The following is a 27,511-nucleotide window of genomic DNA, read 5'->3' as shown; positions in this document are numbered from 1 at the left end:
GTGCTTCAATAGGTTTGGCTATCTTGGCTCAATTTTCGAGGTTCGTGATCGAAATCGGACACACCCACGACACTGCGTCCACAGTGCCTCCGTAGTGAGCAGTGGTCGACCAGAGCGTCTAAATGAAATTTAGTTGATGCTTGATGAATGCCATCGTATTGATGAATGCCATCTGAGGCGGACTCGACCACTCGTAATCCCCAAATCTCCAATGGGATTTCCCATTATTTTGACCCAGGGGAACCAGTTAATTACCAAGATGAAAAAAATGTGTCGAAAATGAAATCAGCTGCCTCCAAAACATATATTTTGACACCAAATGTGGTAATTTTGTAAAATTCGAATTCCCAATATTGACTCCGTGGTATAACAAATCACCAAAATGTGTATGGGAATGGATCCAGCTACCTCAAAAGGATATATTTTGATACCAAACTCAATCATATTATGGTAAGTGGATAAAAACTGGCATTTTCCAGTCAAAGCCGGCGGCCATTTTGGATTTTTGCCAATTTGACCCATTTCGGCACGGATTTCGGACTGGGACTTTTTTTTGGTGATAATATACGTCTAGACCGACCATAAAACGTGGTCGGCATTTCTATTGCAGCAACTGCCCGAAATGGTGCGAAATTGAGTTAAAATGCCTGGACTAACAATATATTTTCTTAATAAACTTGTTTGTTGTCTATTTCAGCTTCCTCTCAATATAGAAGATGATGTTGATACAGGAGAGAAATATGACTCTGTTGATATGTTAGAGCCAGGTGCTATCACATTTAACAGTGTTGATTCAAACATAAGTAATGTCAGTGTTGAATTTATTGATGAAATATTAAATGACATCAACCTACAAGCTGGACCAGCTGGATAGAAAGACTGCGTTATTGAATCTCTGTTTGCAATACTACCCTTGATGGAATCAGAAGTAAGTCACTATTAGTAATAGTGGAATTGCTCTGATTCTATTTGCATAAATAAGTATAATAGGTATTATATCTTTAAAGGGTATTTAGTGAAAGCAATATATAATACAGACAGCTCTAAACGGATGTTATTCACCAATAACTGTAACATTTAAATGTTAATTAACTGTAACATTTCAATGTTTATTAACTGTAACATTTCAATGTTAAAGGTATATTATGTAATATTTAGATAAAAATGAATATATTGAAAATCTGAAGGGTTGACAAGATGTGTGTATTAATTGCAACCACCGTACTGGTTGTTCAAAGCTAAATTAAATCAAAATATGGCTGCACTGTTCTAATTTACTTAATATCAGAGATATCCGATGGCATTGATTATGATATTGTCATGTTAATAAATGTCTAATTAATAATTTAGATAACATTTAGGCCTAATGAAAGACCTGCAATAGGCAGATTTAGCTCTTGCATAATGTATGTTTAATTAATTGTAACATTTCAATGTTTATTAATTGTAACATTTCAGTGTTTATTAACTGTAATCTTTCAGTGTTCATTAACTGTAATGTTTCAATGTTTATTAATTGTAACATTTCAGTGTTTATTAATTGTAACATTTCAGTGCTTATTAACTGTAACGTTTCAGTGTTTATTAACTGTAACGTTTTAGTGTTCATTAACTGTAACGTTTCAATGTTTATTAATTGAAACATTTCAGTGTTTATTAACTGTAACATTTCAGTGTTCATTAACTATAACGTTTCAATATTTTAAACTGTAACATTTCAATGTTTATTAATTGTAACATTTCAGTGTTTATTATCTGTAACGTTCCAATGTTTTTTGTCTGTAACCTTTCAATGTTTATTAACTGTAACATTTCAACGTTTATTATCTGTAACCTTTCAATGTTTATTAACTGTAACATTTCAATGTTTATTATATGTAACATTTCAATGTTTATTATATGTAACCTTTCAACGTTTATTATCTGTAACATTTCAACGTTTATTAACTGTAACCTTTCAACGTTTATTATCTGTAACATTTCAACGTTTATTATCTGTAACCTTTCAATGTTTATTATATGTAACCTTTCAATGTTTATTAACTGTAACATTTCAACGTTTATTAACTGTAACCTTTCAACGTTTATTAACTGTAACCTTTCAACGTTTATTGACTGTAACCTTTCAATGTTTATTAATTGTAACCTTTCAATGTTTATTATCTGTAACCTTTCAACATTTATTATCTGTAATGGTTTAATGTTTATTAACTGTAACATTTCAATGAGGGTACTCTCTAACATGTTCGATTGTATCAGTGCTTGATAACGATGAGGGTACCCTCATTGAAACAATGTACATGTAGTTAATAAACATTGTGAATGTTATTCATATACAGCTGTCTGTATTATTATTAGTTTTACTTGATCCATTCATAAGGTTTTGTTTAATGATATTTGTAATTTTTTATGGTCCCATGGGTAAATTTATTCTAAAAATCTCATGTTGGATGAGATTTGTTGTCAAAATTTCAGGAAGGACAAACTGACCATAGGTGCTACTGTTATCAGTTTTGTCCAATCTAAGTCAGTATTGGGAAGGACAGATTGAATACAGGTGCTAATACAGAACATTGATGCTACTGTTATCAGTTTTGCCCAATGTGATTCAATAATTTTTTAAAACTATTTATATTTGTTAAAGATCCCTTGAGTGCATTTGTTATTATTTATGCCCTGTTTAATGAGGATCATTTACCAAAATAGACAATTATTATACATTGTTGGATTGTTGATTATTTACCACTGCCAAGTTATTGGATATTTGACGGTTTACATTCATATGTTATGTCATAAACTACATTCATAAAATAACTAATATATTTATTTTATAAATCACAAGTGAGTCAGTTACAGTCATGGTCAGATCACAGTGTAATGAGATTTAATTCATTTCTCTCATTAAATAAGCTATCATGTTAAGATCAGTTCACAGTGTAATGAAATTTAATTCATTTGTCTCATGACATTAAATAAGCTATCATGTTAAGATAAATTCACAGTATAATAAAATTTAATTCATTTGCTATATGACTTTAAATAAGCTATATCATGTTAAGATCAGTTCACAGTGTAATGAAATTTAATTCACTTGTCTCATGATAATTAAATAAGCTATTATGGGAAGATCAGAGTGTAATGAGATTGAAATAAATGCTAAATAATAAATAACGTGAGGCATAGATATTATTGCAAGTATATCACAGATATCATTACAAGTATATCAGTCAGTATCCATTGTTATATCATTTGATATATTTCCAAATAATTATAGGTTTTATGAATTACACAAAGTAACATATACAACAACCTGTTCTAGACAATTATTCAGTGGAAAGTGGGGTACAAGACACTCCAAATAACTAACATAATGAACCAAAACCAAAAAAGTAGTGTTTTATGAGTATTTATTTCCAAAAAGTTGTATTCTTCGTAAATATTGATTTATTTATGTCATTTAAATATGATATAATATTTGATATTTAGTAGTGCCTTGGAATGTAAATTGCATAGCTACGAAGTAATGATATTACTTATAATATTTGATATTTAATATTGCCTTGGAATGAAAATTGTTAATAACATATAGATTGTTTAATTCAGAATTTTATCTGAAATATTATTTTGATAGATTTATTTCTTATATTTAAAACAAAAACTTGATCTTTCCAGTTGTGGCAATATATGAAATAGAGGTTTTGTCTGCATGTAATGAATTTTTAAGAACGAAACACTATTATTACTATTTTGTTCTTTTATATTTTAATGTATTAATGAAATATTTATTACTCAATTTACTTCATGTTTCTTTGTTACATAAATTGCTCAATTTCTACTGCATAATACATGACCGATTAATCTGTGCCAAATGTTATTATATTTTGAAGATCATGATTGATTGTTCTGTATTGCTTCTTTAAAATAGTTGCTTCTGCTATATACTTTGCTTAATTTAATATCAATGTGTGGAGATAAAAATATGTATGTTTATTGTTTACATAAACAAACTGTATTAGAGCTGTTATATTCAAAAGAACCAGTGTCATTCACAATGGCTACTTCCATCAAAGTTACTTGGTCCTCTGAATCCAAGGAAGTTCTTATTAATATGGTCTACTTAATTAAGCATGTTTTTGCCACTTGGCTAAAAGGACACATTTTTTATTACTAGTCGAAAGGATAGTTGTCTTATATCAAAATATTTGTCATACTTGTTTACACAAGAGTTAAGTCAAATTAAATTTTTATGCTGCTTGTACTATATGTCTAGTCGAGGCAATGTTTCTAGTTTTTACTACGCTAGTTAAAAAGTTTATTTACACATATGTATATGCCCTATAGATAGACAGATGAGATTCTGTTAGTTTTTATATGTTTCATGAACAATTCTTTGAACATGATTTTCGAGACATCTGCTTGATCTTGTAAAGGAATATGTATATCGGCTATTTTTAGTTTTACATACAAAATATTATTTAAAATATTGATCTGTTTTCAGCAAGTACATGTTTGATTTATGAATTGTTTTGCTTGTATTTTTTTTTCCCCCACATAATGTGATATTTGGTGCATGATTTATATCAAATATTTTATAAATGAAATGTTTAAAATATTGATTCAACATGAATTGTTTTGCTTGTGTAGTTTTTTTTTTCCAATTTGCTGCATGACTTGAGATCTAAAATAAAAATATATTTCTTTATCTTCCTTTTTTCACCCATATATAAACTACATGTATGGTCCTATATATCACATCCTTATTGCATACCGTACGTTGAAAAACATTTTGGTCGTAAAACATTTTGATCTAACTCGGTGATCCAGTCTCATGGGTTCAACAGAATCCTATGAAACAAATTATGATTTTATGTTTTTTGTTGCCCTTGAGATTCTCGGGCGGTTTGTTACATCATGAGTTTTCAATTGGAGAATAAAAGTCAGAAAAGGAGAGAGAGCAAAATGGGGTTTAACATCCACTGGACTTAAACAAGGTCATTTTGGGACTAACGTGGTTCTTTTTTTTTTTTTTCAATAATTTGTTTGTGTGTAGGGACAGGAAAACAGAGGGCCCGAAGAAAACCTACGAGGTTGGACAGGCGACCCTAATAGTACAAGCTTGGAATCGAAACCACTTGACTCCATGACAGACCTTATGGTCTACAGTGCACACAAAAGACCAATCAACAAAACAGGTCATCCTACTTATTGCCAGGTGTCAAAGCCACAATACTTGCATTGATGACAGACCTTTTAGTCTAAAGTGCTACCATGTCGTGGTACTAACCCTGTCTGCCTTGCAAGTGGTATATGGTGGTCTGCTTTAAAGAGAGAGAGAGAGAAATGGGGTTTAACGTCCATTCGACACAAACCAGGTCATTTCGGGACTAACATATGGTACAATTTTATTTCAATAATTCGTTTGCACGTAGGGGTCTTTAGCAGTGGGAGGAAACCGGAGGGCCCGGAGAAAACCCACGAGGGTTGACAGGCGACCCTGCTCCTTGTCACGTACAACCGGGGAATTGAAACCACGCCAGTTGACTCAATGACAGGCCTTATGATACAGTGCGCGCGTGCTAACCATTCGGCCATCCAACCCCCGGTCTGCTTTAAAACACAGCTCACAGCAACATCTTTGTGAAATGAAATTTAAGATTTTTAAAATCACATCTATACAAAACATGTGAAATACAATATTCACGAATAAATAGGCCAGATAATTTACACAACAGACAAATAAATAGGCCTAATATACACAACAGACAAAAAAACAGGCCCTAATAAACACATCTATACAAAACATGTGAAATACAATGTTCTAAATAGGCATTAGGCCCTAATAAACATAACAAATACATAGGCTTAATCTACACCACAAATAGACAAAACAGACAAAATTCTGTATAGAGAGAGAAATTGGGTTTAACATCCACTTGACACAAACTAGGTCATTTCGGGACTAACATATGGTTAAATTTTATTTCAATAATTCGATTGTGCATAGGGGACTATAGCAGTGGGAGGAAACTGGAGGACCCCGAGAAAACCCACGAGATTGGACAGGCGTACAACCGGAGAATCAAAACCATGCCAGTTGACTCAATGACAGACCTTATGATACAGCGCGCATGTGCTAACCATTCGGCCATACAACCCACCATTCTGTATAGAAAGAATGTACTTGACAATGAATAAATATTGATTTGTTTTGTAATGATATAACATCAAGTCACTATTATGACTATTGTAAACAGTATTATGTTGACCAGTAAGTAAATTCAAGATCTTAAATTTATCCAGTTTAATACCCCTCTAATTGCTCTTAGCTCTTTAACCATTCCAATACAAATCAATTGATATTCAACACACATTATACACAAAATAATAACAACAAAATTCATACAATAACTCAGACGTAAATATAACGTTACATATTTGAAAAATACAATCTTGGAAAATTAATAGGCAAGAAATCATTAAAGGAAATTATTATGTTGAATATTTTGATGGCAGAAGAATTAAAAACTAGTAAAAGTTAATTATCATTTGGTCTTGTATGACATGAGGGATGATAGTAGGACATTTTACAAGAGTAGTGTACTGGGTACTTCATTGTAAGTCTCTAACACTCAAGTTGATGTCTGCTGATTAAACTAGCATTATAGTAAAACGGTTATAAACAGATACATATGGTATGACATGAAGGAAGATTGTAACACATTCTACAATGGTAGGACACTGGGGACTTTACTTCACTGTAAGTCTGTAACATAATACTATAGCAAAAACCATTCATTATAAACCGATACATATGACGGTATGACATGAAGAAAGATGGTAAGACATTTTACAAGAGTCCTGGGTACTTCACTTCACTGTACGTACCACCCAAGTTGATGTCTGCTGATTACCATTATGGTATAGCAAATACCTTTTATAAACCAATACACAAGACGTTCTTGGGAGATGCAGTGAAAACCAGTGAAATTTTCTATAGTCAGATCCAATACTGTCCACTGACTCAATGCCATATTTTTACCTCACTATCACTTTGTTCATTTTAATTTATTGAGGTGACAAAGTCTCAGCCTGTCTTATAACTCATATAAATTAATATACACAATATTTCTCTAACACAAATGAAGACAGTTTGTTCCTGAAAAGTTTATGGTTAATATTTTGATTGAAGAGTTTCTTGGAAGAAGAATTATGGAAGATGTCCATTTTGTCTCTTTCTAACAATTCTACCAGCAACTTTTCACAGAATTGATATACATCAAATTTGTTTTCTAAACAAAACACTTCATAATATATCCACAAACCGAGATTGCAAACTCAACAAATATTCTTTATTATGTGACACATCATTGAAAAAATTTATTTATGTTGACTGTTTATCTTTTAATATCAGGAATTTCCCTACAGTTATTTTGATATCGAGCACCACAGATTTAAGGGGTTTTTTTGTTGACTGTTTCTTTTCTTTTAATATCAGGAATTTCTTTCCCTTTTTTTTTAATATCAGGAACTTAACTACAATTATTCTAATATCGAGCGCCACAGATCTAGTTTTTAAGGCGTGTTGATTGGGAATAACCAGATGTGATGTCCGCTGTAAAAGCTTTAAACCGGTACTCGAGTTCACCACGTTTAACCTTCAACTGTTTGTGCAGTTCTTCAGCCTGAAAGATAAAAATGAACATAACTTTAACTGTGCAATAATACTTAAACTTACCTATCAACAACATTTTGTTCCAATTCTCGAGAATGTGAGCCACTTTTGAGGCTATAGTATATTTTAAGGGGTTTGTGGGTCACGGAGCACTCAAGATGCACTTCTAAATTTAAACTGAAAAGAGAGCTTCGTGATTGCTACTATTTTCCCTACTATGGCATCATGACTGAGTTCAATATTTCCCCCCAAAAAAAACACCCGATTCCCTTTTCATATTTATTAAAATAAAGATGTCCAAAATTAACTGATTATAAAATAACTATTAAAATATAAAAGTATTATAAATATAAAATTCTAATATATAAAAACTACCTAATATAAATAAACTGCTCAAATTTTATTAGTGGAAGGGGCAAAATACATATCACATTTGCCAATCAGGTTGCAGTAGGGTAATTAAATATGGGCAGATTGCATTGATATCTGGACACTGAACGGATACTTATTATGAAGATATATTCATTTCTTTTGTCAGAAACCAATCAGACTTCAGTAACCTTATTAAATGTGCAGATGACATTGATGTTTGAATTTAGATAGGAGATTATGTTTTAAACAAGGTTTATTTATTGTCTACGATATCACCCTTGGCTGAAGGTGGACGTTAAACTCCAGGAAAGAACGAATAAAAAAAATATATATATGGACATTAATCATTGCTTTTTTAACTGGGCAGGTCACTCAAAATGGGTCTCTAATAATTCTAATTATATCTGGAGAGACGGATATTATAAATATAAAACCTATAACTGAACTGATGGAGAAATATCTTTAAACTTCTATTACTATTAAATGTATTAATGTTAGAAATTTTATAATATATAGTTGAGGGGAGCACATGTTTAATTCATATTTAATATCTATGTAGTTACTGGAGGTTTAAAATCTACAATAAATCAAACATTAGATGGGAAATAATTATATATCTAATTGTCAATATCTAAAGGTATAATATACATGTACACATATTATAACATACTGTATTCAATATAATTTCCCTGTGTAGATCTATAAACACCTGTAAATTAAACAATATACTTATTTGTCTTAATTAATATTGTATTATATACCTGTCAATTTAAATCAATCAAATAATACTATACTAGAACTTGAAATCCATGATATATAAAATTCTAAAATGACCAATAGTAAATATTTTAATAATATGATTATCAAGTGTTTAAGCCCAAAGAAATCAAAATTCTATGATAACCAGTAGCAAATATTTTAATATTTTTGTGAAAAAAATGATTACGGTGTCTATATTTTAACTATTTCATATAACCCCAAATAATATGAAATCAAGATATTGACATCAATGATAAATTTAAATCTATGATGTTCATTGTATATAATTTTATGAAAATATCTAAATGATTACAGCCAAAATAATGTGGACCAACTGTATCAAACATGAAATTACTGGATTCTGCTAAAAAAAAAATTACTGAAGATAAGAAATTAAATTTGTTTCTAAAATTTAAATAGTCATAATTTTTACCTCACACAATCTGATAATTACAGTGACCAAAATGCATAAACACCAGAAAAAAAAACCCAAAGTGCCAATATTAAAACAATATATTATATTATAACTATCACAACCTACGGTTCAACCATTTAACACAGCAATCAAAACTTCTATAGCCTCATTAATTAAAATACAGATTTATCTTTCAGTGGGAAAGGCAAGGATTGGAGTTTAATCGATCATCACAACACTTTGGTATTATAAAACTAACAAACAATTTTTTTTTTCCTATGGCCAGGCCCTCTGTCCTGCACAATTGACAGGGGGGAAACCACGCCAAAAAATCCTGATGAACTTTTTCGGCCAACACCGGGAGCGAACCTGCGACCCCCCAGGCTAGCAAGCCAACATCTTATTTACATAGCCATCGTGGCTCCCCCAAGCCAATAGAAGCAATTACTTTAATGTGAAGGCAATTAATCAACACAAATTAAGGTATAAGCTGAGATCTAGACAAAAGGTCATGTTTTTCACTACACGTTCACTCAGACCATTTAGATGATATTAATATTAGACCTTCAATAATATGATACTTCATACTTGTATAAAATCTGTATTTCAATTAGAATGGCAATCAACACTGCAAAACATCTAGACTATTCCAAAACTCAACTCTGACTGACCTCTAACTACCAAATCTAACTTACCACCATGAAGATTATATGAGAAGAGAACTTTTAACTCGTGAACGAGATGCTTAGAGAAAAAAATTGAAAGTTATTAATATAGCATTTACATGTTATAACAAGAGACCAATTTCTCCATTGGTTTACTATTTTCACCTCAACACCTTAAAGGCAGGCAGTTTGACATTCTATTAAACTGTTTTCGATAGATCAGATTCCAGTGTATATAAAACGAAAATTTTTACTTGGAGCTAATTACCAGTTGGTATTCATGTGTTTTTCTAAGTAGGCGTTCAAAAAATGTTGGTTTTGACTTGTATGCTTATTATTTTTATTTCTAAATTGGTGTTCTCAAAACACTGGCTTTGTATTTTAAATATTTTTCTACATAGGTGTTCTAAAAACACTTGATTTGTATGCATTACATGTATGTTTGTACTGCCATTTTTGCATCAAATGAACTGGACAAATTGGTCGAATTAGAACTATAATTACAGTTACTTTACAATTTTTGAAATTAAAAGGTAATATTATTTATCAATATAAGAGAAGACATTATAAATGTATATTATTATTAAGTCTAAGTTGAAATAAATCTAATATTATTATTAATATAAAAGTATTGAAATTATTAGTTGTAATGTCAGGGCTAAGATTTCAAAATTGTGGTGGTGGAATGAAATTGCACAGATTATGAAGACATTACTAACTGAATTAATTATGTCTTAAATTTAAATTCTGTGTGATATCTTACCATATGACATGTAAATTGTTGGACAGGTAAATCATCAAGCTGGTCAATTTGACCAGTAGCACAATTTATCCAAACTACCATTATTTCAACCCAATAATTTGTATATCTGTATTTGATAACATACTGTTCTTTAGGGCAAATTGTCTTTTTTAAATTTAAAATCATAACATTTTTGATTCAAAAATGTGCCTCAAAATGCAATTTCCAAGCAAGCGATATTGTGCAATACATGGGTTATGTCCCTTAGTTGCAACTTCCAAACATGCTTGGAAATCGCATTTTGAGGGGGAATTTTGGCTCAAAAACGTTGTGATTTTAAATTAAAAATGACAATTTGGCATAAAGAACAGTGTATTATCAAATATGGCTATAAATTACTGTGATATGAGTTAAAATAACAGTGGATTTGGTTACAACTTCCAAACTTGCTTGGAAATTGCATTTTTAGGGGCATTTTGACATAATAACTTTACGATTGTAAATTGAAAATGACAATTTGGCATAAAGAACAGTTTATTATCAAAAATTTATATAAATTATTGTCTTTGTGTAAATTTGGGTGGATTTGGGTAGATTTGTGTAGATTTGGGTAAATTGTGCTATCCCAAGTTCAATGCCAGTTAGTGAAATATGACTGAAACTGGAACCGTGGGTCCTAGTGGGAATCGATTCAAGATGAATTTCAACACTGTTCACAATTTCAATGTTATAATTTTATATGTTAATTAATATAAGACTACCCTAATAATAGTAGTATATATTCACAGCAAAATAATGTTAATCACACACTCGAAAGAATTAGGGGGTTTTCACAAGGGGGTTTTAACTATACTTTTAGAAGAAGAAAAATCTAACTTAGTATTCTTCTATTGTTATATTATATACTATTTGTTTCCCCTCATAAAAGTACCATGAACAGATAGTCTGTAAAATTTAAATTGTCAAAGCCATATTCTTACACCTTAAAGAGAGAGGAATTAGCATTATGGAGATTTTTTCTAGGCGATTAAAACAATAAAACCTTTTTGATTATAAATCAAATAAATTGGGATTTTAACATCATAATTTTTTATTTTTTGCACCAACCAGACTAATGAAGACAAATGTGTTCATTAAGATACAGCTGTACACAATTTAAAATTGTTTTCAAAGAGTGTATTAAATGTTTATTCCTTAAGGGGATCCACAGTGACTAAGTGGGTAAGACACTGACGTGCTAGCCTGGAAGTCACGCGTTCGCTCCCAATGTTGGCCGAGAAAGTTCATCAGGATTTTCTGGCATGGTTTCCCCTTGTCATTGGTGCAGGACAGAGGGCCTGACAATTTCCCTTATAGCACACTGCATGCTGTATTGCCTGTCTTCATTAGCCCAGTAGGAGCAGAACAGTAAGATAGATGTTAACTTAAACCCCATTTTATTTCATTTCATTTATCCCTTTAGCCCTAAATTTACGCCTCTTTAAATTTAAATTTGAGGATTAGACAAACATGTAGATCATTTTCCAACAAAATTGGCTAGATTATAAAGGTTAATACAAATGTTAGAAGTACCATCACCAGATATATATAATGTTTAGTATTTTCAGACTTTTCTGTTGGGAATGAATAACAAATAATCAACACAACCTTCAAAGTGAAATTGTGACCTTTTGGTCCATAGTGCACAGGTTAGAACAAATTCTGAAGATTGATTTAATTATTTGAATTAATCATTCCCTTCTTATCAAACAAGATGCATTACAATATTTTTGGACCATGAACTGGTCCCCAAGTACAACTTATCTTGTTAGGAACGATGCTGTGCGTAAAAAAGCCTAAGGCCTTATGGTAGTATGTTTGATATGAAACTTGCCATGATTGTTCCTTGGACAGTTGAGCACTGATAGACTTCGATTTTTGCTATGACATCATATTTGCAAGATGGGGTGATGATTTCATGCTCAGTTCCTGGTCCATACTAGAAAATGAATTGGGGTTTAACGTCCTATTGTTCTGCTCCAACTGGGCTAACTGCCAAAAATTCTTTTACATGCATACCAATGTGAACATAGGAACCCAGTTTTTCGTACCATCCGAAAAACTATACGTTGTCCCTTGCCAGACTCTCCGTCCTGCACCACCTGACAAGGGGGGAACCATGCCTCAAAATCTCTATGAACTTTCTCAGCCAACGCAGGGATCGAACACTGGACCTCCAGGTTAGTGAGCCAAGATCTAACCCACTGAGCCACCATGGCTCCCCGGTGCATACTAGGGTCATATTTGTTTAAGTCAGGACTGCAAAAATACACGCAGGATTTATTTATTGATCATAGTAGAAAAGTAATTTTCTACCTTGATCAGAATAAAATATTCCGAAAATAATGGATATTGAAATGTTGGGAAGATGAAGCTATGTTAATACTCTTTAATAAGGATATTGGACCTGTTTCACTAAATATCACAAGTAAAAAAATCTTACTAATGTACACCTCTCTTAAATTGTATTTCAGTATGATTTATATACATATGGTTTAGTGAATCAGATATTTTCCCTTTCTGATTATAACTATCACTTGTCTTGAACTTCATTGTATTTCTTATAAAATATTGTAATGCAAGCTTGTGGAGATCTTCACAATCTCAAGTTACTACAGCACAGACTAAGACCTTTACTACATTAGCTGACTATTTAGGTTAAGGAAATTTATCTGAAACAACATGCACACTCACTAACTGCGCCATTCACGGCATCCAAACAAATCATTGCATATGGATGCACTGAGTCTCCGAACCTAATCATTTTTCTTGTTCTTTCAATCCAGACATACCTCAAGACTTTCAAATGTAATACTGAGTCGGCTAATGCTGTCCAGGTATTGTAATGACTTAACATTGTGAAGATGCAATTTTTAAAGTGAATATATCTCTAATAATATGGTGATGATTTGTCTACAGAATAGATATAGATTGATTAATATTAGTAACTAAAACTATAGAGGTAAAGAAATGAAATGATTAATCTGAATATATCAAAGCACCTGATGTCCAAGTCTTTAGCTCCTGATATCGTCTTATCAAGTCTTTCTGTAGGAACTTCACCTATGACACAGTATGTAAGTTGAAGTAAACAAAGCTAAAACAAACTTATCATAAACTACTCTAGTCTACTATAAAGATATCTTAGTAACAAGTTTGTTTACCATAGTAACTCGTACATTGTATTCAAAGTTTTCTTATTTATGTAAAGTTAACATTGTAAATGTTTTATAAAGACTATTACTATTATGAACTGTTGGTATTCTACCACTTTTCTGATATGACGATTCTTAGGTAAGGATTTAAAAAAAACAATCAAAGCTAATACCTTTAATATTTGAAGAAATTCAATAGATTTATCGAAAATTTTGATGATCCAAGATAGCTTACAGATTTATCCCGAAAAAAATCGCAATCAAAGCCTTATATTATAAATAATTTAATTAATTTTAATAATTTATTGAGAATTCTAATGATCCAAGATAGTAAAAAATTTTATCCCAAACTATTACAACTAATAAAGTTTTATCGCTAGGTATTTTCTACATGGGTAAGTAGTAAATATGTTGACTATTATATCCTGCTTGTTATCACAACAAAATTTCCAATTAATGGTTTTTAAAATACAGATGTGACGTCATCCTTTGATGTTGGAGTACCATTATTTCAAATAATCGTACGGGCAATGTGCCAAGCGTAACTTGGTAAAATATTGAACTCGAGTGACGTATTTCATTGCAAAGCATGTGCAAGTGTCTGTATTTTAAGTTGTTTAATGGTCTCGAGCTTAAGACATTGCGTAATATATTGTAAAAACATTCGGGCCTCACAGCCCTCATGTTGTTACAATATATTACTTAACGTCTCGCTCTCGACCATTAAACAATACATAATTCACCATTAGAAACATTTGTCAATTGGGTGAGGCAGTCACAAATTTTCAGGCAATTATTGTATTTTTTGGACATTAGGCCTCCAATTCAAACAAGAATCTTCAAGGCTAATAATCCAATCCATAGTATCAAGAATCAGACAAATGTCATCAATAAGAATATCCTTCCAAAAGTATAACAGTTCAGTTACTTATTTATATTCATCTATACTGAAGATTGGCAAAACTAGAGAAATTCAGGTACACAAAACAATGCTTCTGCCCCCCAATTAAATATTCCTGTACTGAATTGACTTTAAGATATTAGCTAATTTAAAGGATTTGTGAAGACAAACCATCTTATTTAATCTGATAATAATAGTAACTAAAAGGTGATCATATATTTTATCTAGACTCAGAATACCATTCAACATTAATATCCTGACAAATCAGGTCAATGGATGGTTGATTTCTTAAAATGGTGAAAAGTTTGACCCTGGTAAGCTGATTCCATTTTTAAGCTAACTCATAGGGTGACTGTATTTCAACAGTAATTAACATTTAGGTAAACACGTATGTTAAACTAGATATACAGTATTAGCCTCAGCAGAACATTTAGATGCCTTTTATTATCAAAGGCATCACAATTTTGTAAATAAAAGTAGAATGGAAAGTTATAAGAGATACCACAGAAATTATACATATTCAAAGAAAAGATCATGCAATAAATAAAAAAAAAATAAACAAATAACAATTAAACTCACTATAGCTAATTCTTTCTTGGCAGCCTCCATTTCCTCTTGTGGTGAACCTTTTGGTTGTTTTCGTCGTTCTAACATCTGTGATGAATGTTCTTTAATTTTTTTCTCTAATTCTTTGATTCTAGCCGTCCTAAAAATACACATCATTCATGTAATATATTCACTCTGAATTACATGTATTCGAAAACTTAGAATGTCTCTTTTACATCAATAAAAAATGAAGCCATTTCTAACAAATCTGATTAAAATACATTGATAAATTCAGTTTGATCTTTTCATTGATGACTTCATCTGCATGTAGATCTGACTGTATTTTGATAAAGGTCAGGTCAATTAGCATTTATTTTTAGTCCGAGGTGAAATAAAACAAAATGAAATGGGGTTTAACATCCTACTTTTCTGCACCGACTGGGCTAATGATGGAAGGTAGATTATAAAATAGTTAATAAAACATTGGCTAGTTTTAATGTTTTTCATCCACATCCATTCAAGATAACTTCATTTTATAGCACTCAAGGGTCTAATTGTCAAAATAAATAAAACAGTGACTCGTTTACAAGATTTTCTAATATCTGCTCAAATTTAAAAATTGCATTTTCACTCAGTCAACTGAAGAAAGACAGGGAGACAGAAATGGATTTTAACATCCATTTGACACAAATTAGATCATTTTGGGACTAACACGATTTTATTTCAATAATTCTCTATTGCGGAGGGGTCTTTAAGTAGAAGGAAACCTGAGAACCCTACTCCTTGTCATATCCAGGGGGAAATCGAGACCACGTCACTTGACTCAATGACAGATAATATGATTTAAAGCGCCCACATTAAACCATTAGGTCACCTCACTTCCCCAAAATGGAATAAACATTTCTCGGACAGATTATTACAATCATTACAACCATAACTAGAATAATATATAAATAAGTTGAATTATTACTTCTCTGCTTCTATTCTCTGTTTAGTACCAGGTGATATTGGACGTCGTATCTTTTCATGAGCAACTTTTACATCAGCCTGAATTGGAAAAAAAAACCAATATCAATCATTTTACAATGTAAGTATATATATTTCTGTTAAAGATACATTAGTTAAGAGCTAAATCTGATTATTGCAAGTCTTTCTTTAGGCTTCAGATTTTATATAAATTATTAATTAGACCTTTATTTACATGACAAGCTCAAAATCAACTCTGTAGACCCTCGGATGACTTGGATACAGCTTGGATTTAAACAGTCGTTCATTTAATAATGTCTGTTTACTGTTAGTCACCAACGTCACCACCGGTAACTGCCGATGAAAGTTCTGCCAATCGAGGGTACCGAAGCCATTGAGAATGTTACTTGATAATCGAGAATATGTGGGTGGAGTTATCATCTGTCAATCAAATGATCGGCAATTTTCCGTGCGAGACAGTTAATGCCTATTTCTAGTCAAAACTTCCAACAGTGACAACGATGTTAAAATTTCAAAAAAGTAATTTTACTGAAATTTTCAATATTTTTTTTTTTTTATCATCTATTTTTGAGTTATTATAACAAGAATGGCCATCTCTTTATTTAACCTTTAACTAATGTATCTTTAACTAAGGAGGGCAAAGTCTATAATAACTTAAACATTCTCTGTTTAACTTGTATCTTTTTTTCCAAAATTAATTATTATCATAACTTTATAATCATACATGTATATTACTCATCAAAAATAAAATATTTGATATCCTTTTAAAGCATAAGGTTAATATATGATAACTGACCTTAATTCTCTCTTCTTTAGACATAACTTTAATATGATCTTTTTCTATTGCAAATGGGGCCTTTGTTACAGGATCTTCAAAATCTGAGATAATAAAATATATAGAATAGAAATTATTTTATCACATGTTGTATTGTTTTTCCTATTGGTCTCAATTTTAAATTTACATTTCATTTAATGGGGCTTGGTGTCCACTTGATAATCACAAGGTCATTACAAGAATTTGCATGTATGTTTAAGGACAATATTGGTGCCAGTCATTATCACATATGTAATAGAGCTGGTTAAACACATTCCAAATATAATTTTAACACAGAGATCATTGCTACGATAGCACCAATATTGACTGGCACCAATATTGTCCTTTAAGGGTCTTCAGAAATGGGAAAAACCAAAATTCCTGAAGAACATCAATGAAGTGAGGTTGGCAAGTCTACTTCCTTATCACATACAAACCCTTGAATGAACCCATGACTTGTATCAATAACAGGACTTAAGATCTACAGTACACACGTTAGACCACTCAGCGGTTTTCTTTTTTCACTATATTTTGTGTGTTGATAACAGTTGTCAGTTTACAAATCAAAACATCCATTTATTCGTTCATTTGATTAACTCACCACCCTATGACAAAAGTTATGTATGTGCTAAAATAAACAGAAAATAAAGAGAGTATTTAAGTTATCGCACCTATGTTACCAGTATGTAAAACATGTATATATTTCTTCTGTTGTAATTTTTTACTTTCATCTCTCCAATCTTTTAACAATTGTTCATCCCTATAATAACATTAAATCATCATTTTATATAATACTGATTGGGGTCATGTCATCATATTAGCGATCGTCAAAGGTCACACATAACAATTACAAATTTTAGTGACAGGTCGGTTGAGGTGATAGGTTGTCTGGATAAAGTGATTCCATGTAGAATTTTCATCAGTTGAGAATTCTAATATTAACCCTATTTCTTGGCTTGTGTGAAATTATGACCTTCCAAACCAGTCTGAAAATAGACTTTCACTCCCTTGTCCAAAAGCTGGGAACCACAGTGATAAAGATTCTCCAACCTTGTCCTAAATCAGGGTGCCATTGTGAAAATAGACTCTCAGTCTCACTCCCTTGTCCTAAAACAAGGTGCCACTGCATATCCTTTCTACAGAAAAGAAAATGGTTAGATCAAAATTCATATATCATGGGTGTAGTGTATCGAGCACAAATTAAATATCATGGTTGTAGTGTATTGTAAATAATGAGAATCAAGCACAAATCAAATATCATGGTTGTAGTGTATTGTAAATAATGAGAATCAAGCACAAATCAAATATCATGGTTGTAGTGTATTGTAAATAATGAGAATCAAGCACAAATTAAATGGTTGAAGTGTATTGTAAATAATGAAAATTTTAGAGACAGATAACTGAATCTATAAATCATTCAAACCTCCTTCTCTGTAATATCGCATCTTGTCTTTCTTTGAATTCTTTAACTTTAGCCATTTTTCTTTCTTCTGCCATCTTAATATCAACAAAATCATGAGCAGGTGGTTCTGGATACTGATTTACTCGCCAATTCTTCACATTTTCTTTAACAGGCTTTTTGTGACTGGAAAAACAACATTCAGTTAATTTCATTGTATACACTGCTCTATGTTCTATTTCAAACTAAACCTGGTCATTTAGACTAAAACAAATGAACGTAGGTATAACTATAATATTAATAAAACATCACCATCCTTTTTCATGCTATATTACAGTGCTTGAAACAAAAAGAATAAATGCAAATAGAACAATAATCCTTTAAATTTGAAGAAAATAAAAACTGCTATGAAATCACTCATCTAAGCTTTTGATAACATACTTAGGAGAACTTTTTCCCTCCCAAAATATTTGTATAGGATCACATAGTGTTTTTGTGTTTACCCCACTGCTTTGCTATATATGATGTCGGGCTTCCTGGAATAGATTCTTACTAGGTGGAGAAACCATCATGAGGACAGCTATTTGATAATGTAAGACACTTAATAAGAGGCTCTCTCAAGTAACTTTCAGAGCAAGAGCTACCTACTTTCCTTTTGTTTCAAGCACTACAATTTTTCAGGAAGGATGAGCTAAATAGCTAATAACAGTTACAAATTTTTTATTAGTTATTTAAATATAAAGCTACAGTTAGGATTAAAAATGAAGAACATACATGCTATTATTTCAAATTTTTCAATTACAAATTAGTAATACAACAAAAGTGTTAACATTTAAAAATTTAATTCGGGTTGTTACTACTTGTTAGGTTAGGAAAGCAAGTTATATATTATATACTCAGAGCTTTCATTTCACTCATTATATGCCAGCCCTGACAGAGAGGGAGAGATGGGGTTAAATGTCCACTCCCAACAAAAAGGTCATTTTGAGACTAATATATGATCCATATATGGAGTCTTTAGCAATGGGAAGGAAACAGGGGAACCAGAGAAACCTATGAGGTGGGACGAACGACCCTACTCCTTATCATGTACAAGTATAGGATTGAAACCATGCCACTTGACTCAATGACAGACCTTATGATCTAAAGCGCAAGTTAGACCACAAACTTACATTTTATTTGCAATCAATAAAATTATATGTATCTTATATAATTGAAAACACCATCAAATTTGTAATTTTCTTCCTAAAAATAATCAAAGCCATAGCAAAATTTTACCCAATTTGATTAATCGGAGGTAAATACCAGCGGCTGCCAGGCAGGATATGCCCACATTTTCGAGAGATGGATAGAGAACAAGCTAAAAAGAAAGTGATTTTTCCTACAATCAAGGGCCATAATTCAGGAAATTACAATTCGATATGCGCAAATATCGAAAGGAACCGAGATCTTTGGGTTATAAACTTACATTTCAAGTTTCATCAGAATAGGATTAAAATTGTGACCTCTATAGGGTCCACAACCTTGATATACCATATTTTTACACTATTTAAAAACGAACAGCGGCCATTTTGTCTGTCAGTTTTGGGTCGATTTTCACGAAATTCGAACTCAGCCATCCTTAGGGTTTAACGGTGATAATAATACGTTTTTTTAAATCGGATAAAAATTATGACCTCTATAGGGTCCACAAGCTAAAAACGCGATTTTTCGTAAAATCAGGGGCCATAATTCAGGAAGTAACGTTCCAATATGCACGAATATCGAAAGGAACTGAGATCTTTGGGTTATAAACTTACATTTCAAGTTTTAACAAAATTGGATAAAAATTGTGACCTCTATAGGGTCCACAAGCTAAAAACGTGATTTTTCGTAAAATCAGGGGCCATAATCCATGAAGTTACAGTCCGATACATGCCAATATCGAAAGGAACCGAGATCTTAGGGTGAAAAACCTATATTTCAAGTTTCATTGAAATCGGATAAAAATTATGACCTGTAGACTGTTCACAAACAATTGTGGACGGACGGATGGACAGGGGCGACGACAATATACGTCCACATGAAAATGTGGGCGTATAAAAATCTGTGACTGGCTGGCTAAATATTGAATTGAGAGCAGTGTTATATATATCCTAATATACCTGTTAGAATGTAGTGCTAGATTACCACTGTAGTTTGCTAGTTTAATCTTTTTTTTTCTTCTACGTCGATTTAACATGTGTCTTCTAAATAATTGACTAATAATATAAGAGTTAGTGTTAGTGCAATACGTAGTGTATTATATCTTGGTAAAACCACGACCACAAACATAAAATTACCAAGAACGGTTCATTATTATCTGAAATGAAATCCTGTGGGTTAATTTTTATTTTTCTCTTGGACCTCAGCTTTTCGTTTCATCCCAAAGACTACACACTTTTTCCTATCAGGCCCTCTGACCTGCATCACTGACAAGGGAAACAGCAACCTCAAAAATCCAAAGAAAATTTCTCAGTCAACACTGGGATCGAATCTGGACCCTCATACTCGCTGAGTCACTGTGCCATCACATGTAGGACAAGTAGACATGTCTCCGTACTACACTACTCTGAACCGCACTGTACTATCAGTGAACAGTGACAGTCGTCAAATAGAGATTTATCAATAATAACGCCATTTAACCAAGTGATGATGATAATACGGTGGTAATGTTAAGCTATGGATCGTGGTTTTACCAATAAAGGCGTGTTTCTGCTGACCTCTAATAGAGATTTATTAATAACATCATTCAATCAAGCGATGATGATAATATGGTAGTAACGTTAAGCTATGGATCGTGGTTTTACCAATAAAGGCGTGTTAGTGCTGACCTCTAATAGAGATTTATTAATAACATCATTCGAGCAAGCGATGATGATAATACGGTAGTAATGTTAAGCTATGGATCGTGGTTTTACCAATAAAGGCGTGTTAATAGTGCTGATAATTTACATGTTAATATACAGAACATAAGAGTATATCTACTACTACCATGTATTTCATTGGAGATCACTTGTCTTAGATAAACTTGTAAGCTAATTAAGATGGCTTTTGCTGTCTTGATAGATAATCACATTAATAAAAGATACATTTTCCAGAGCATTTATTTTTTGTCAAGTAGATTAACTGATCAAGCAAGCATTCCACCATTTTTTGTTAAGTAGATGAACTCTTGTATCTGTGTGCCACATCAAGGAAGCATTCCACCATTTTCAAGTGAAAAGTGCATGCAATCTATTCCCACGGAATAAGAATACCTTTACATGTAACCTTAAACTTTACTCAAAGGCTTTAAGATCACACGTGTTTGTGTTCACTGCTGGAATCATCTAATTAAAAGCTTCATGCATGAAAACATACCTAACTTAAAATATTTCCAGGCCTCAGCCTTTGCAGAATCCTGAACCTATAATTTTAGTACAGAATTTGAAAATGAAAAGACCGAACCCCTAGAATATTTTAGGTTAAGTTTGTGTGAAAAGATAGCATTTATTAAATCTCTACATATTAAAGTGCAATGCATCTAAATTTATATTTATATTTATTAAAGTACTGGATTTAAGATTTTGAGAATATTCATTTCACTGATGGCTTAAAATCATTACCGTATTCGTCTTTTTATCTTTTTTAACGGCTGAGAAAAAATTGTTTCCAGATAAACAATTCATGGCAAATTATTCATGAATAGATTAATCATAACGCTAATATTTTAGTCACAGCACATCTGTTGGTAAATTTAGTAAAAGGTCATAAATTTGCCTGCAATAAATGTGGGTCGCTTCATAATTTCTTATACGAGACCAACAGAGGAGAGTTAAAACAAATATCTAATTTCCACGTCAATCATAATAACCCCACAGCAAGTCAAAAGTAAATTTAGTTAAAGGTCATAAATTTGTACGCAATAAATATGGGTCGATGGGAGGAGACGGAGAGAGTAAAAACAAATCTAGTTACACATCAATAAGAATCATCCCACAACAAGTCAAATTAAACGAAGCATTATTCAAGCTAATATCTTTAATTATACTAAAACCAGTGCACACCTCAATTTACCTGTAATACGCACACCTGACGCTGAATGTCTGAATGAAGATAATTAAGCTTTAACCATTGAATTCTTATAAAAATATTTCAAAAGGAGCATGACTGCTCTGATTTAGATCTCCACAAAATATGATTTTGAATTCAATTAATGTTATGGGTTATACTGTTACGTCAAAGAGTCAAACCCTAAACCATTAAATTTCAAGTTAGCTGACATTGATCTATTTACAATTTTTCGCTTTGTGTTTGACTTAATCTGTCATCTGTTGGACACAAAACACGATATATCTCAACTCAGACTTCATCTACTGATGCTTATTTTTCTTTAACAATGTCAAATTTTTGCCAAGGCCAATCGGCACATAAAATTCAATTGATTATCATTTATCATTTCTTTACCCAAATTTAATAAGTTTTGTCGTTTTAAGATAGATAAGTCGTAAAATTCTATTTAGGTGCAATTCTTTGTGTTAAGTCAAAATTTGAAAAAACGGTAGGCAAATTACAATCTTTTTGAGGTTTTATGAAAGTGAATTAATCTAATTACAAATAAACAATTCATATTCATGGTGAAGCTTTACAGCAAACAGAAGCACAACTTGTTAAATTACAACGGTGTATCCATGAGTACGTCGTTAAATGTCTAAGTGTAGAGATGTCTATATTGTACCTGTCTATAGTTCCCAATGCACCAGCCTTTTTTAATCTCGCAAACTGTTCTTGTTTTCTATCAGAGTAACTGACTGGTCGATGTAATTCAGCAGACTGAGGAACTGGACCACCCAAATCTTTTCTACTAGGATTTTGTTCCTGATAAGTTGAGTCTCGACTCTTCAGATTGGATCTATCCCGTGTATAACCAGTCATCCAATCATCATCACTTTGATCAGAATCTAACTCATCATAGTTCGGAATATCATCATCAAATTCTAAAAGAGAAAAAAAAAAAAAATTCTGACGAACTCAATCAACAAAACTGATACAAAAATTATTCTTTGTATAAGTCAATCAGGTCACCAACTTATTATAGTAGGGTGACCCACCATAAATAAATATCTCCATATATCTCCATATATCTCGACAATTACGCCACAATATTTATATATATGCGAAGCCTCAAATCAGTTTCACACAATTATAGTCACTAAATAAACGATCATGTTGTACTTAATAAGCTATGACCATTAATCATCTATAAATAATAGACTGAAAACTGGTTCCAAGTGTCGTCCATAACATCCAGACACTTTTGAGTAAAAGATAGGTTACGTGCCCTTGTTTTGAAATTAGTCTCGCTTAACCAGTCTATCGACCATTCTACGTCTGATTGACAGGTCGGGATAATCAAGACTACTTTTTTACGAAACATAACAGAAAGCTAGAACAAGAAATTGAATTTAGAAATAAGCACGTTAGGTAGCTCAACAATCGTTTTACGAACCTTGTAAAAGTAAAATGAAACTACTGCTAGTATCATGTTCCTGTCTAACCCGAGTGATTCAGAGATATTATTTGTACTAAACCAAAAGACGCCGCTCTTAACGGTACAGTTAATGATAAAGCGATTTAAAAAATGAAACGAACGTAATTTCTAAATCTGCTGTAATAACCAAGCAACTTAATTTCACTGCTATTCAAAACCGTCAACAATAAATTATTTACGGCTGTAATAGTTGATAGATTTGTAGAGAATTGCACGTGCCATGGCTATTTATAGTATCATACTATCAGAAAGTTGGTCTCGGCACGGCGAATGTGTACTCTTCAGTGGTAGTCTCGAACTATCAGCGGTGGACTTTATTTCTGTAGAGTACATGGGCCACCCTAATTATAGCACTCCACTTTGATTGAACATTATTTCCTCATTTAGTACTAAAACATTTATATATTGTCATTGCCTGATAAAAGAATAGAGAAGCCTAGTCGAAAAGTCGTTGAGTAATAATAAGCAGTAATTGTATTGCATAGAATTGTGAACAATGTACTTATAGTTATGGCTCCCTGATGCATTCAAAACACTGCTCTATTCTCAAACTAGAAAGATTATTAAGTCTGAGTTTTGAAGCCATCTACATGTACTATCATAAATTCTGTCATATATATGTCTCTATGGTACTAACTAGTCCAACATATGTCTTATCTAATTCATGCGTATACTCCTCAACGTAATTTATGATCCCAAGGTAGTCCCAAATTCAACCTTCAGACTTTTTGATACAAATCTTTCTGGTTCAGTGCTCCTAATCTATGGAATTCCGTACCATTAAGTGTAAAGTCTTTTCCTTCACTGGAATCATTCAAATTATTAAGATTAAAGACTCATCTGTTTATGTGAACACAGTTGTATTTGTCCAAATATACTGTTGTGTAAATAGTGAAAGATATAGTGTGCATAGTGTTTTGTGCCTTGAGCATGTATAAGCGCACATCTATGGAAATATGCACATTATAAATACACACTATTATTATTATTACCATAGTATATAATGTTAATATAGGATTTACCTCCATATGAATTTGACGAAACCTTAGCTTGAAGCATCTCATAGAGAAATTTTAAAATTTCTTGTGTTCCTCTCTCCATTATTTCACTTGGAGGAAACTCCAGTGGATTGTTGCTGCTATTTAAACCAGAAAGTGACTTCACTAAACCTACAAGTAAGTAGACAATACAAAAGTAAAATATCAATTGCTTGACATAAGAACATCACATGTAAATGATTTGTAACGTCTTCCTTCTAGATAAAGAATACACTGTCTCTTGTATGAAATTTGTCAATACTTATTATAGCTAATTGAAGTAGCATAGGACAATAAAAACAATTCATATTATTCAATTAACAAATGAAATGGGGTTTAACGTCCTACAGTTCTGCTCCTATATTGGGCTAATGAAGACGGGCATATGCCATACAGTGTGCTATGAGGGAAATTTTGCCCGGGCAGCGGCACTATCGCCTACTCTTATATCGAATTCCAACTGCCAAGGAATCTTTAATGTGCCTTCCAATGTATGTATACACAGAACCTCGGTTTTTCGTCTCATCCGAAGGACTAGAAAGGATTGGCAGCTTTTTCTTTAAATTCTGCACGACATCTTTTTGAACATGCCTGATTTAACTTGACAGTCAGCTGAGATCAAATCAAAAATTATTCTTCACTGATGATGACTCTGCAACTTACCAAGTTCCAAAGGTAAACTCTTCAAATTGTTGAACTCCAGTAGAAGATTTCTTAAATTTTGATGTCGACCAAGGTAAACACTAGGTAATCTTGTTAGCTGATTTCTTCTTAAGTCCAGCCATTTTAGATTTGGAAGACAATCAAAAAACTCATCAGGAAGAAAAGACAATTCATTTCCTTCAAGATAAAGATGCTGAAATAGTAAAAAAATAAACAATATATTGTGCTTGTCAGTAATATAGACTAGTATTAGTATTATTAACTTTCCTGAAAAGGTATATTAAATAAGACCAGACCAGAGTCACTTTTGGAGAGATTCTAGGCAAATATTGTCTCAATTGAGTCATAAAATTACATTTTTACTTTGTCTAATTTCTTAGTGTATATGCAATTACAGATTCTTAACTATCATTCCATCCGTTTTCATTGACATTCTTCATTTTATATTTGTTTTGATGTTGATCTATCATACATACAGATTGTGTACGGTGCTGTGCAGCAAAATGGCAACCATGGCCACAGTGGGCAAGACTCTCCCTATACTATAACCTTATAAGGCTCTAGTGCAGACATTACAACACTGTTAAATGAAAGGGTAATTCCATGCCCAATAAAGAGTAATAATATTACATCTAATAATATTAATTTTATTCACACAGAAGAATCAAATAATTAAAATAGTTCTTATTCCATTAACTGTCTTTCATGTTAACTATACGCTTACAGACATTATCAATTTTTTTTTTTTTTAAGCTTATAAAATATATAACAATTCAAATTCATTATTCCTACCATTTGACTGACAGCCTTTAAATCATAGAAATTAATTCTTCACAATAAATAAAATAGAAACAAATAAACTGAAGTACCGTACCATAAAATTTATAGATCTTTTCAGTACTAATATTTTTGGAAATAGCACAGTACAAATCAAATTACTGGTGAAAACTCCTAAGCCGATACATTATGACACCCAATACAAATCATGCCAATAAGCTTTACCCATGTCTGATTTAACTTTAAGGGCAAATGATGTCACAAAAATTCCCACTACCTTCTTTACCACTTTACATAATACAGTTGAGAAAGGTGAGAGAGAGAGAAATGGGGTTTAACGTCCACTCGACACAAACTAGGTCATTTTGGGACTAACATATGGTTTACTTTTATTTCAATAATTTGCTTGCGTGTAGGGGTCTTTAGCAGTGGGAGGAAACCGGAGGACCCGGAGAAAACCCATGGGGCTGGACAGGCGACCCTACTCTTTGTCACGTACAACCAGGGATTCGAAATGATCTGTACATGATCATGACTGACTCAGAATCAGATAATATAGAATATAGTCCTATCTGCCTAAATATTATATTTAATTAAATATTAGATTTCATTTTTAACAGAAATGTTTACCTCTAATGTTGGCATTTGTAAGATTTCTTCTGGTATCTGCAGAAGACCTTTATTGCTCAGATCAAGTGTATTTGAACCTAAAGCAACCGACTTTCTTATTTCTTTCAGAATTACATCTTCTTGCCGTTTGCAGGAGGCAAAACCCCTATCGGCAGGAGTACCCTCCCTTGAATCGAGTTTCAGCCCATCTAGTTCACTTGACATCGAATCTAGCGACTTATCAATGTCGTTAGAACCCGCATCACCCCCTTCCATCATTTCTACGGTTTTATCAATAAAATAACGCTATATAGTACAAATATTCTAGGTTTATCTTCTCTTGTAGACCTACATTAAAAACAAAATCAAAAATATCTTTCACTTCGAACATTCCAAAAATGGCTACAG

At 32.1% G+C, this 27,511-nt stretch overlaps 2 protein-coding genes across 7 annotated transcripts in view; one reads left to right on the top strand and one right to left on the bottom strand.

The window, feature by feature from the left end:
• Positions 1 to 4,702, top strand: part of LOC126816697 (uncharacterized) — a 17,048-nt gene extending 12,346 nt beyond the window's left edge. Inside the window, exons 12-13 of one of the 2 annotated variants that reach the window (XR_007678511.2) lie at positions 698 to 928; positions 2,476 to 4,702. Coding sequence is in view for 1 of the 2 variants with exons in the window: in XM_050543434.2 (XP_050399391.1) it covers positions 698 to 874 (177 nt within the window). In the remaining variant the exon portion in view is untranslated. Of the gene's footprint in view, positions 1 to 697 lie in introns of both variants that reach the window. The other variant, XM_050543434.2, reaches the window with a different exon arrangement.
• On the bottom strand, positions 4,696 to 27,511 carry LOC126816696 (leucine-rich repeat-containing protein 27). Of its 5 annotated transcripts, XM_050543430.2 has the most exons (13): positions 27,125 to 27,511; positions 25,718 to 25,910; positions 25,040 to 25,186; positions 23,205 to 23,463; positions 20,611 to 20,706; positions 18,491 to 18,652; positions 17,739 to 17,827; positions 17,050 to 17,132; positions 16,237 to 16,313; positions 15,300 to 15,426; positions 13,667 to 13,727; positions 8,715 to 8,753; positions 4,696 to 7,682 (listed from the first exon to the last, which is right to left on the bottom strand). In XM_050543430.2, the coding sequence occupies exons 1-13, from the start codon at positions 27,380 to 27,382 to the stop codon at positions 7,678 to 7,680; spliced, it is 1,596 nt and encodes a 531-aa protein (XP_050399387.1). In that variant the 5' UTR covers positions 27,383 to 27,511; the 3' UTR covers positions 4,696 to 7,677. The 5 variants fall into 5 exon arrangements, with proteins under 5 accessions (XP_050399387.1, XP_050399388.1, XP_050399390.1 ...); XM_050543431.2 differs by lacking the exon at positions 8,715 to 8,753; XM_050543433.2 differs by lacking the exon at positions 20,611 to 20,706.

This window comes from Patella vulgata, chromosome 3, assembly GCF_932274485.2.
Source record: "Patella vulgata chromosome 3, xgPatVulg1.2, whole genome shotgun sequence".
Lineage (NCBI taxonomy): Eukaryota > Metazoa > Mollusca > Gastropoda > Patellidae > Patella > Patella vulgata.
Note: the sequence above shows the minus strand (reverse complement) of the source record. Positions and strands in the feature narration are given on the sequence as shown.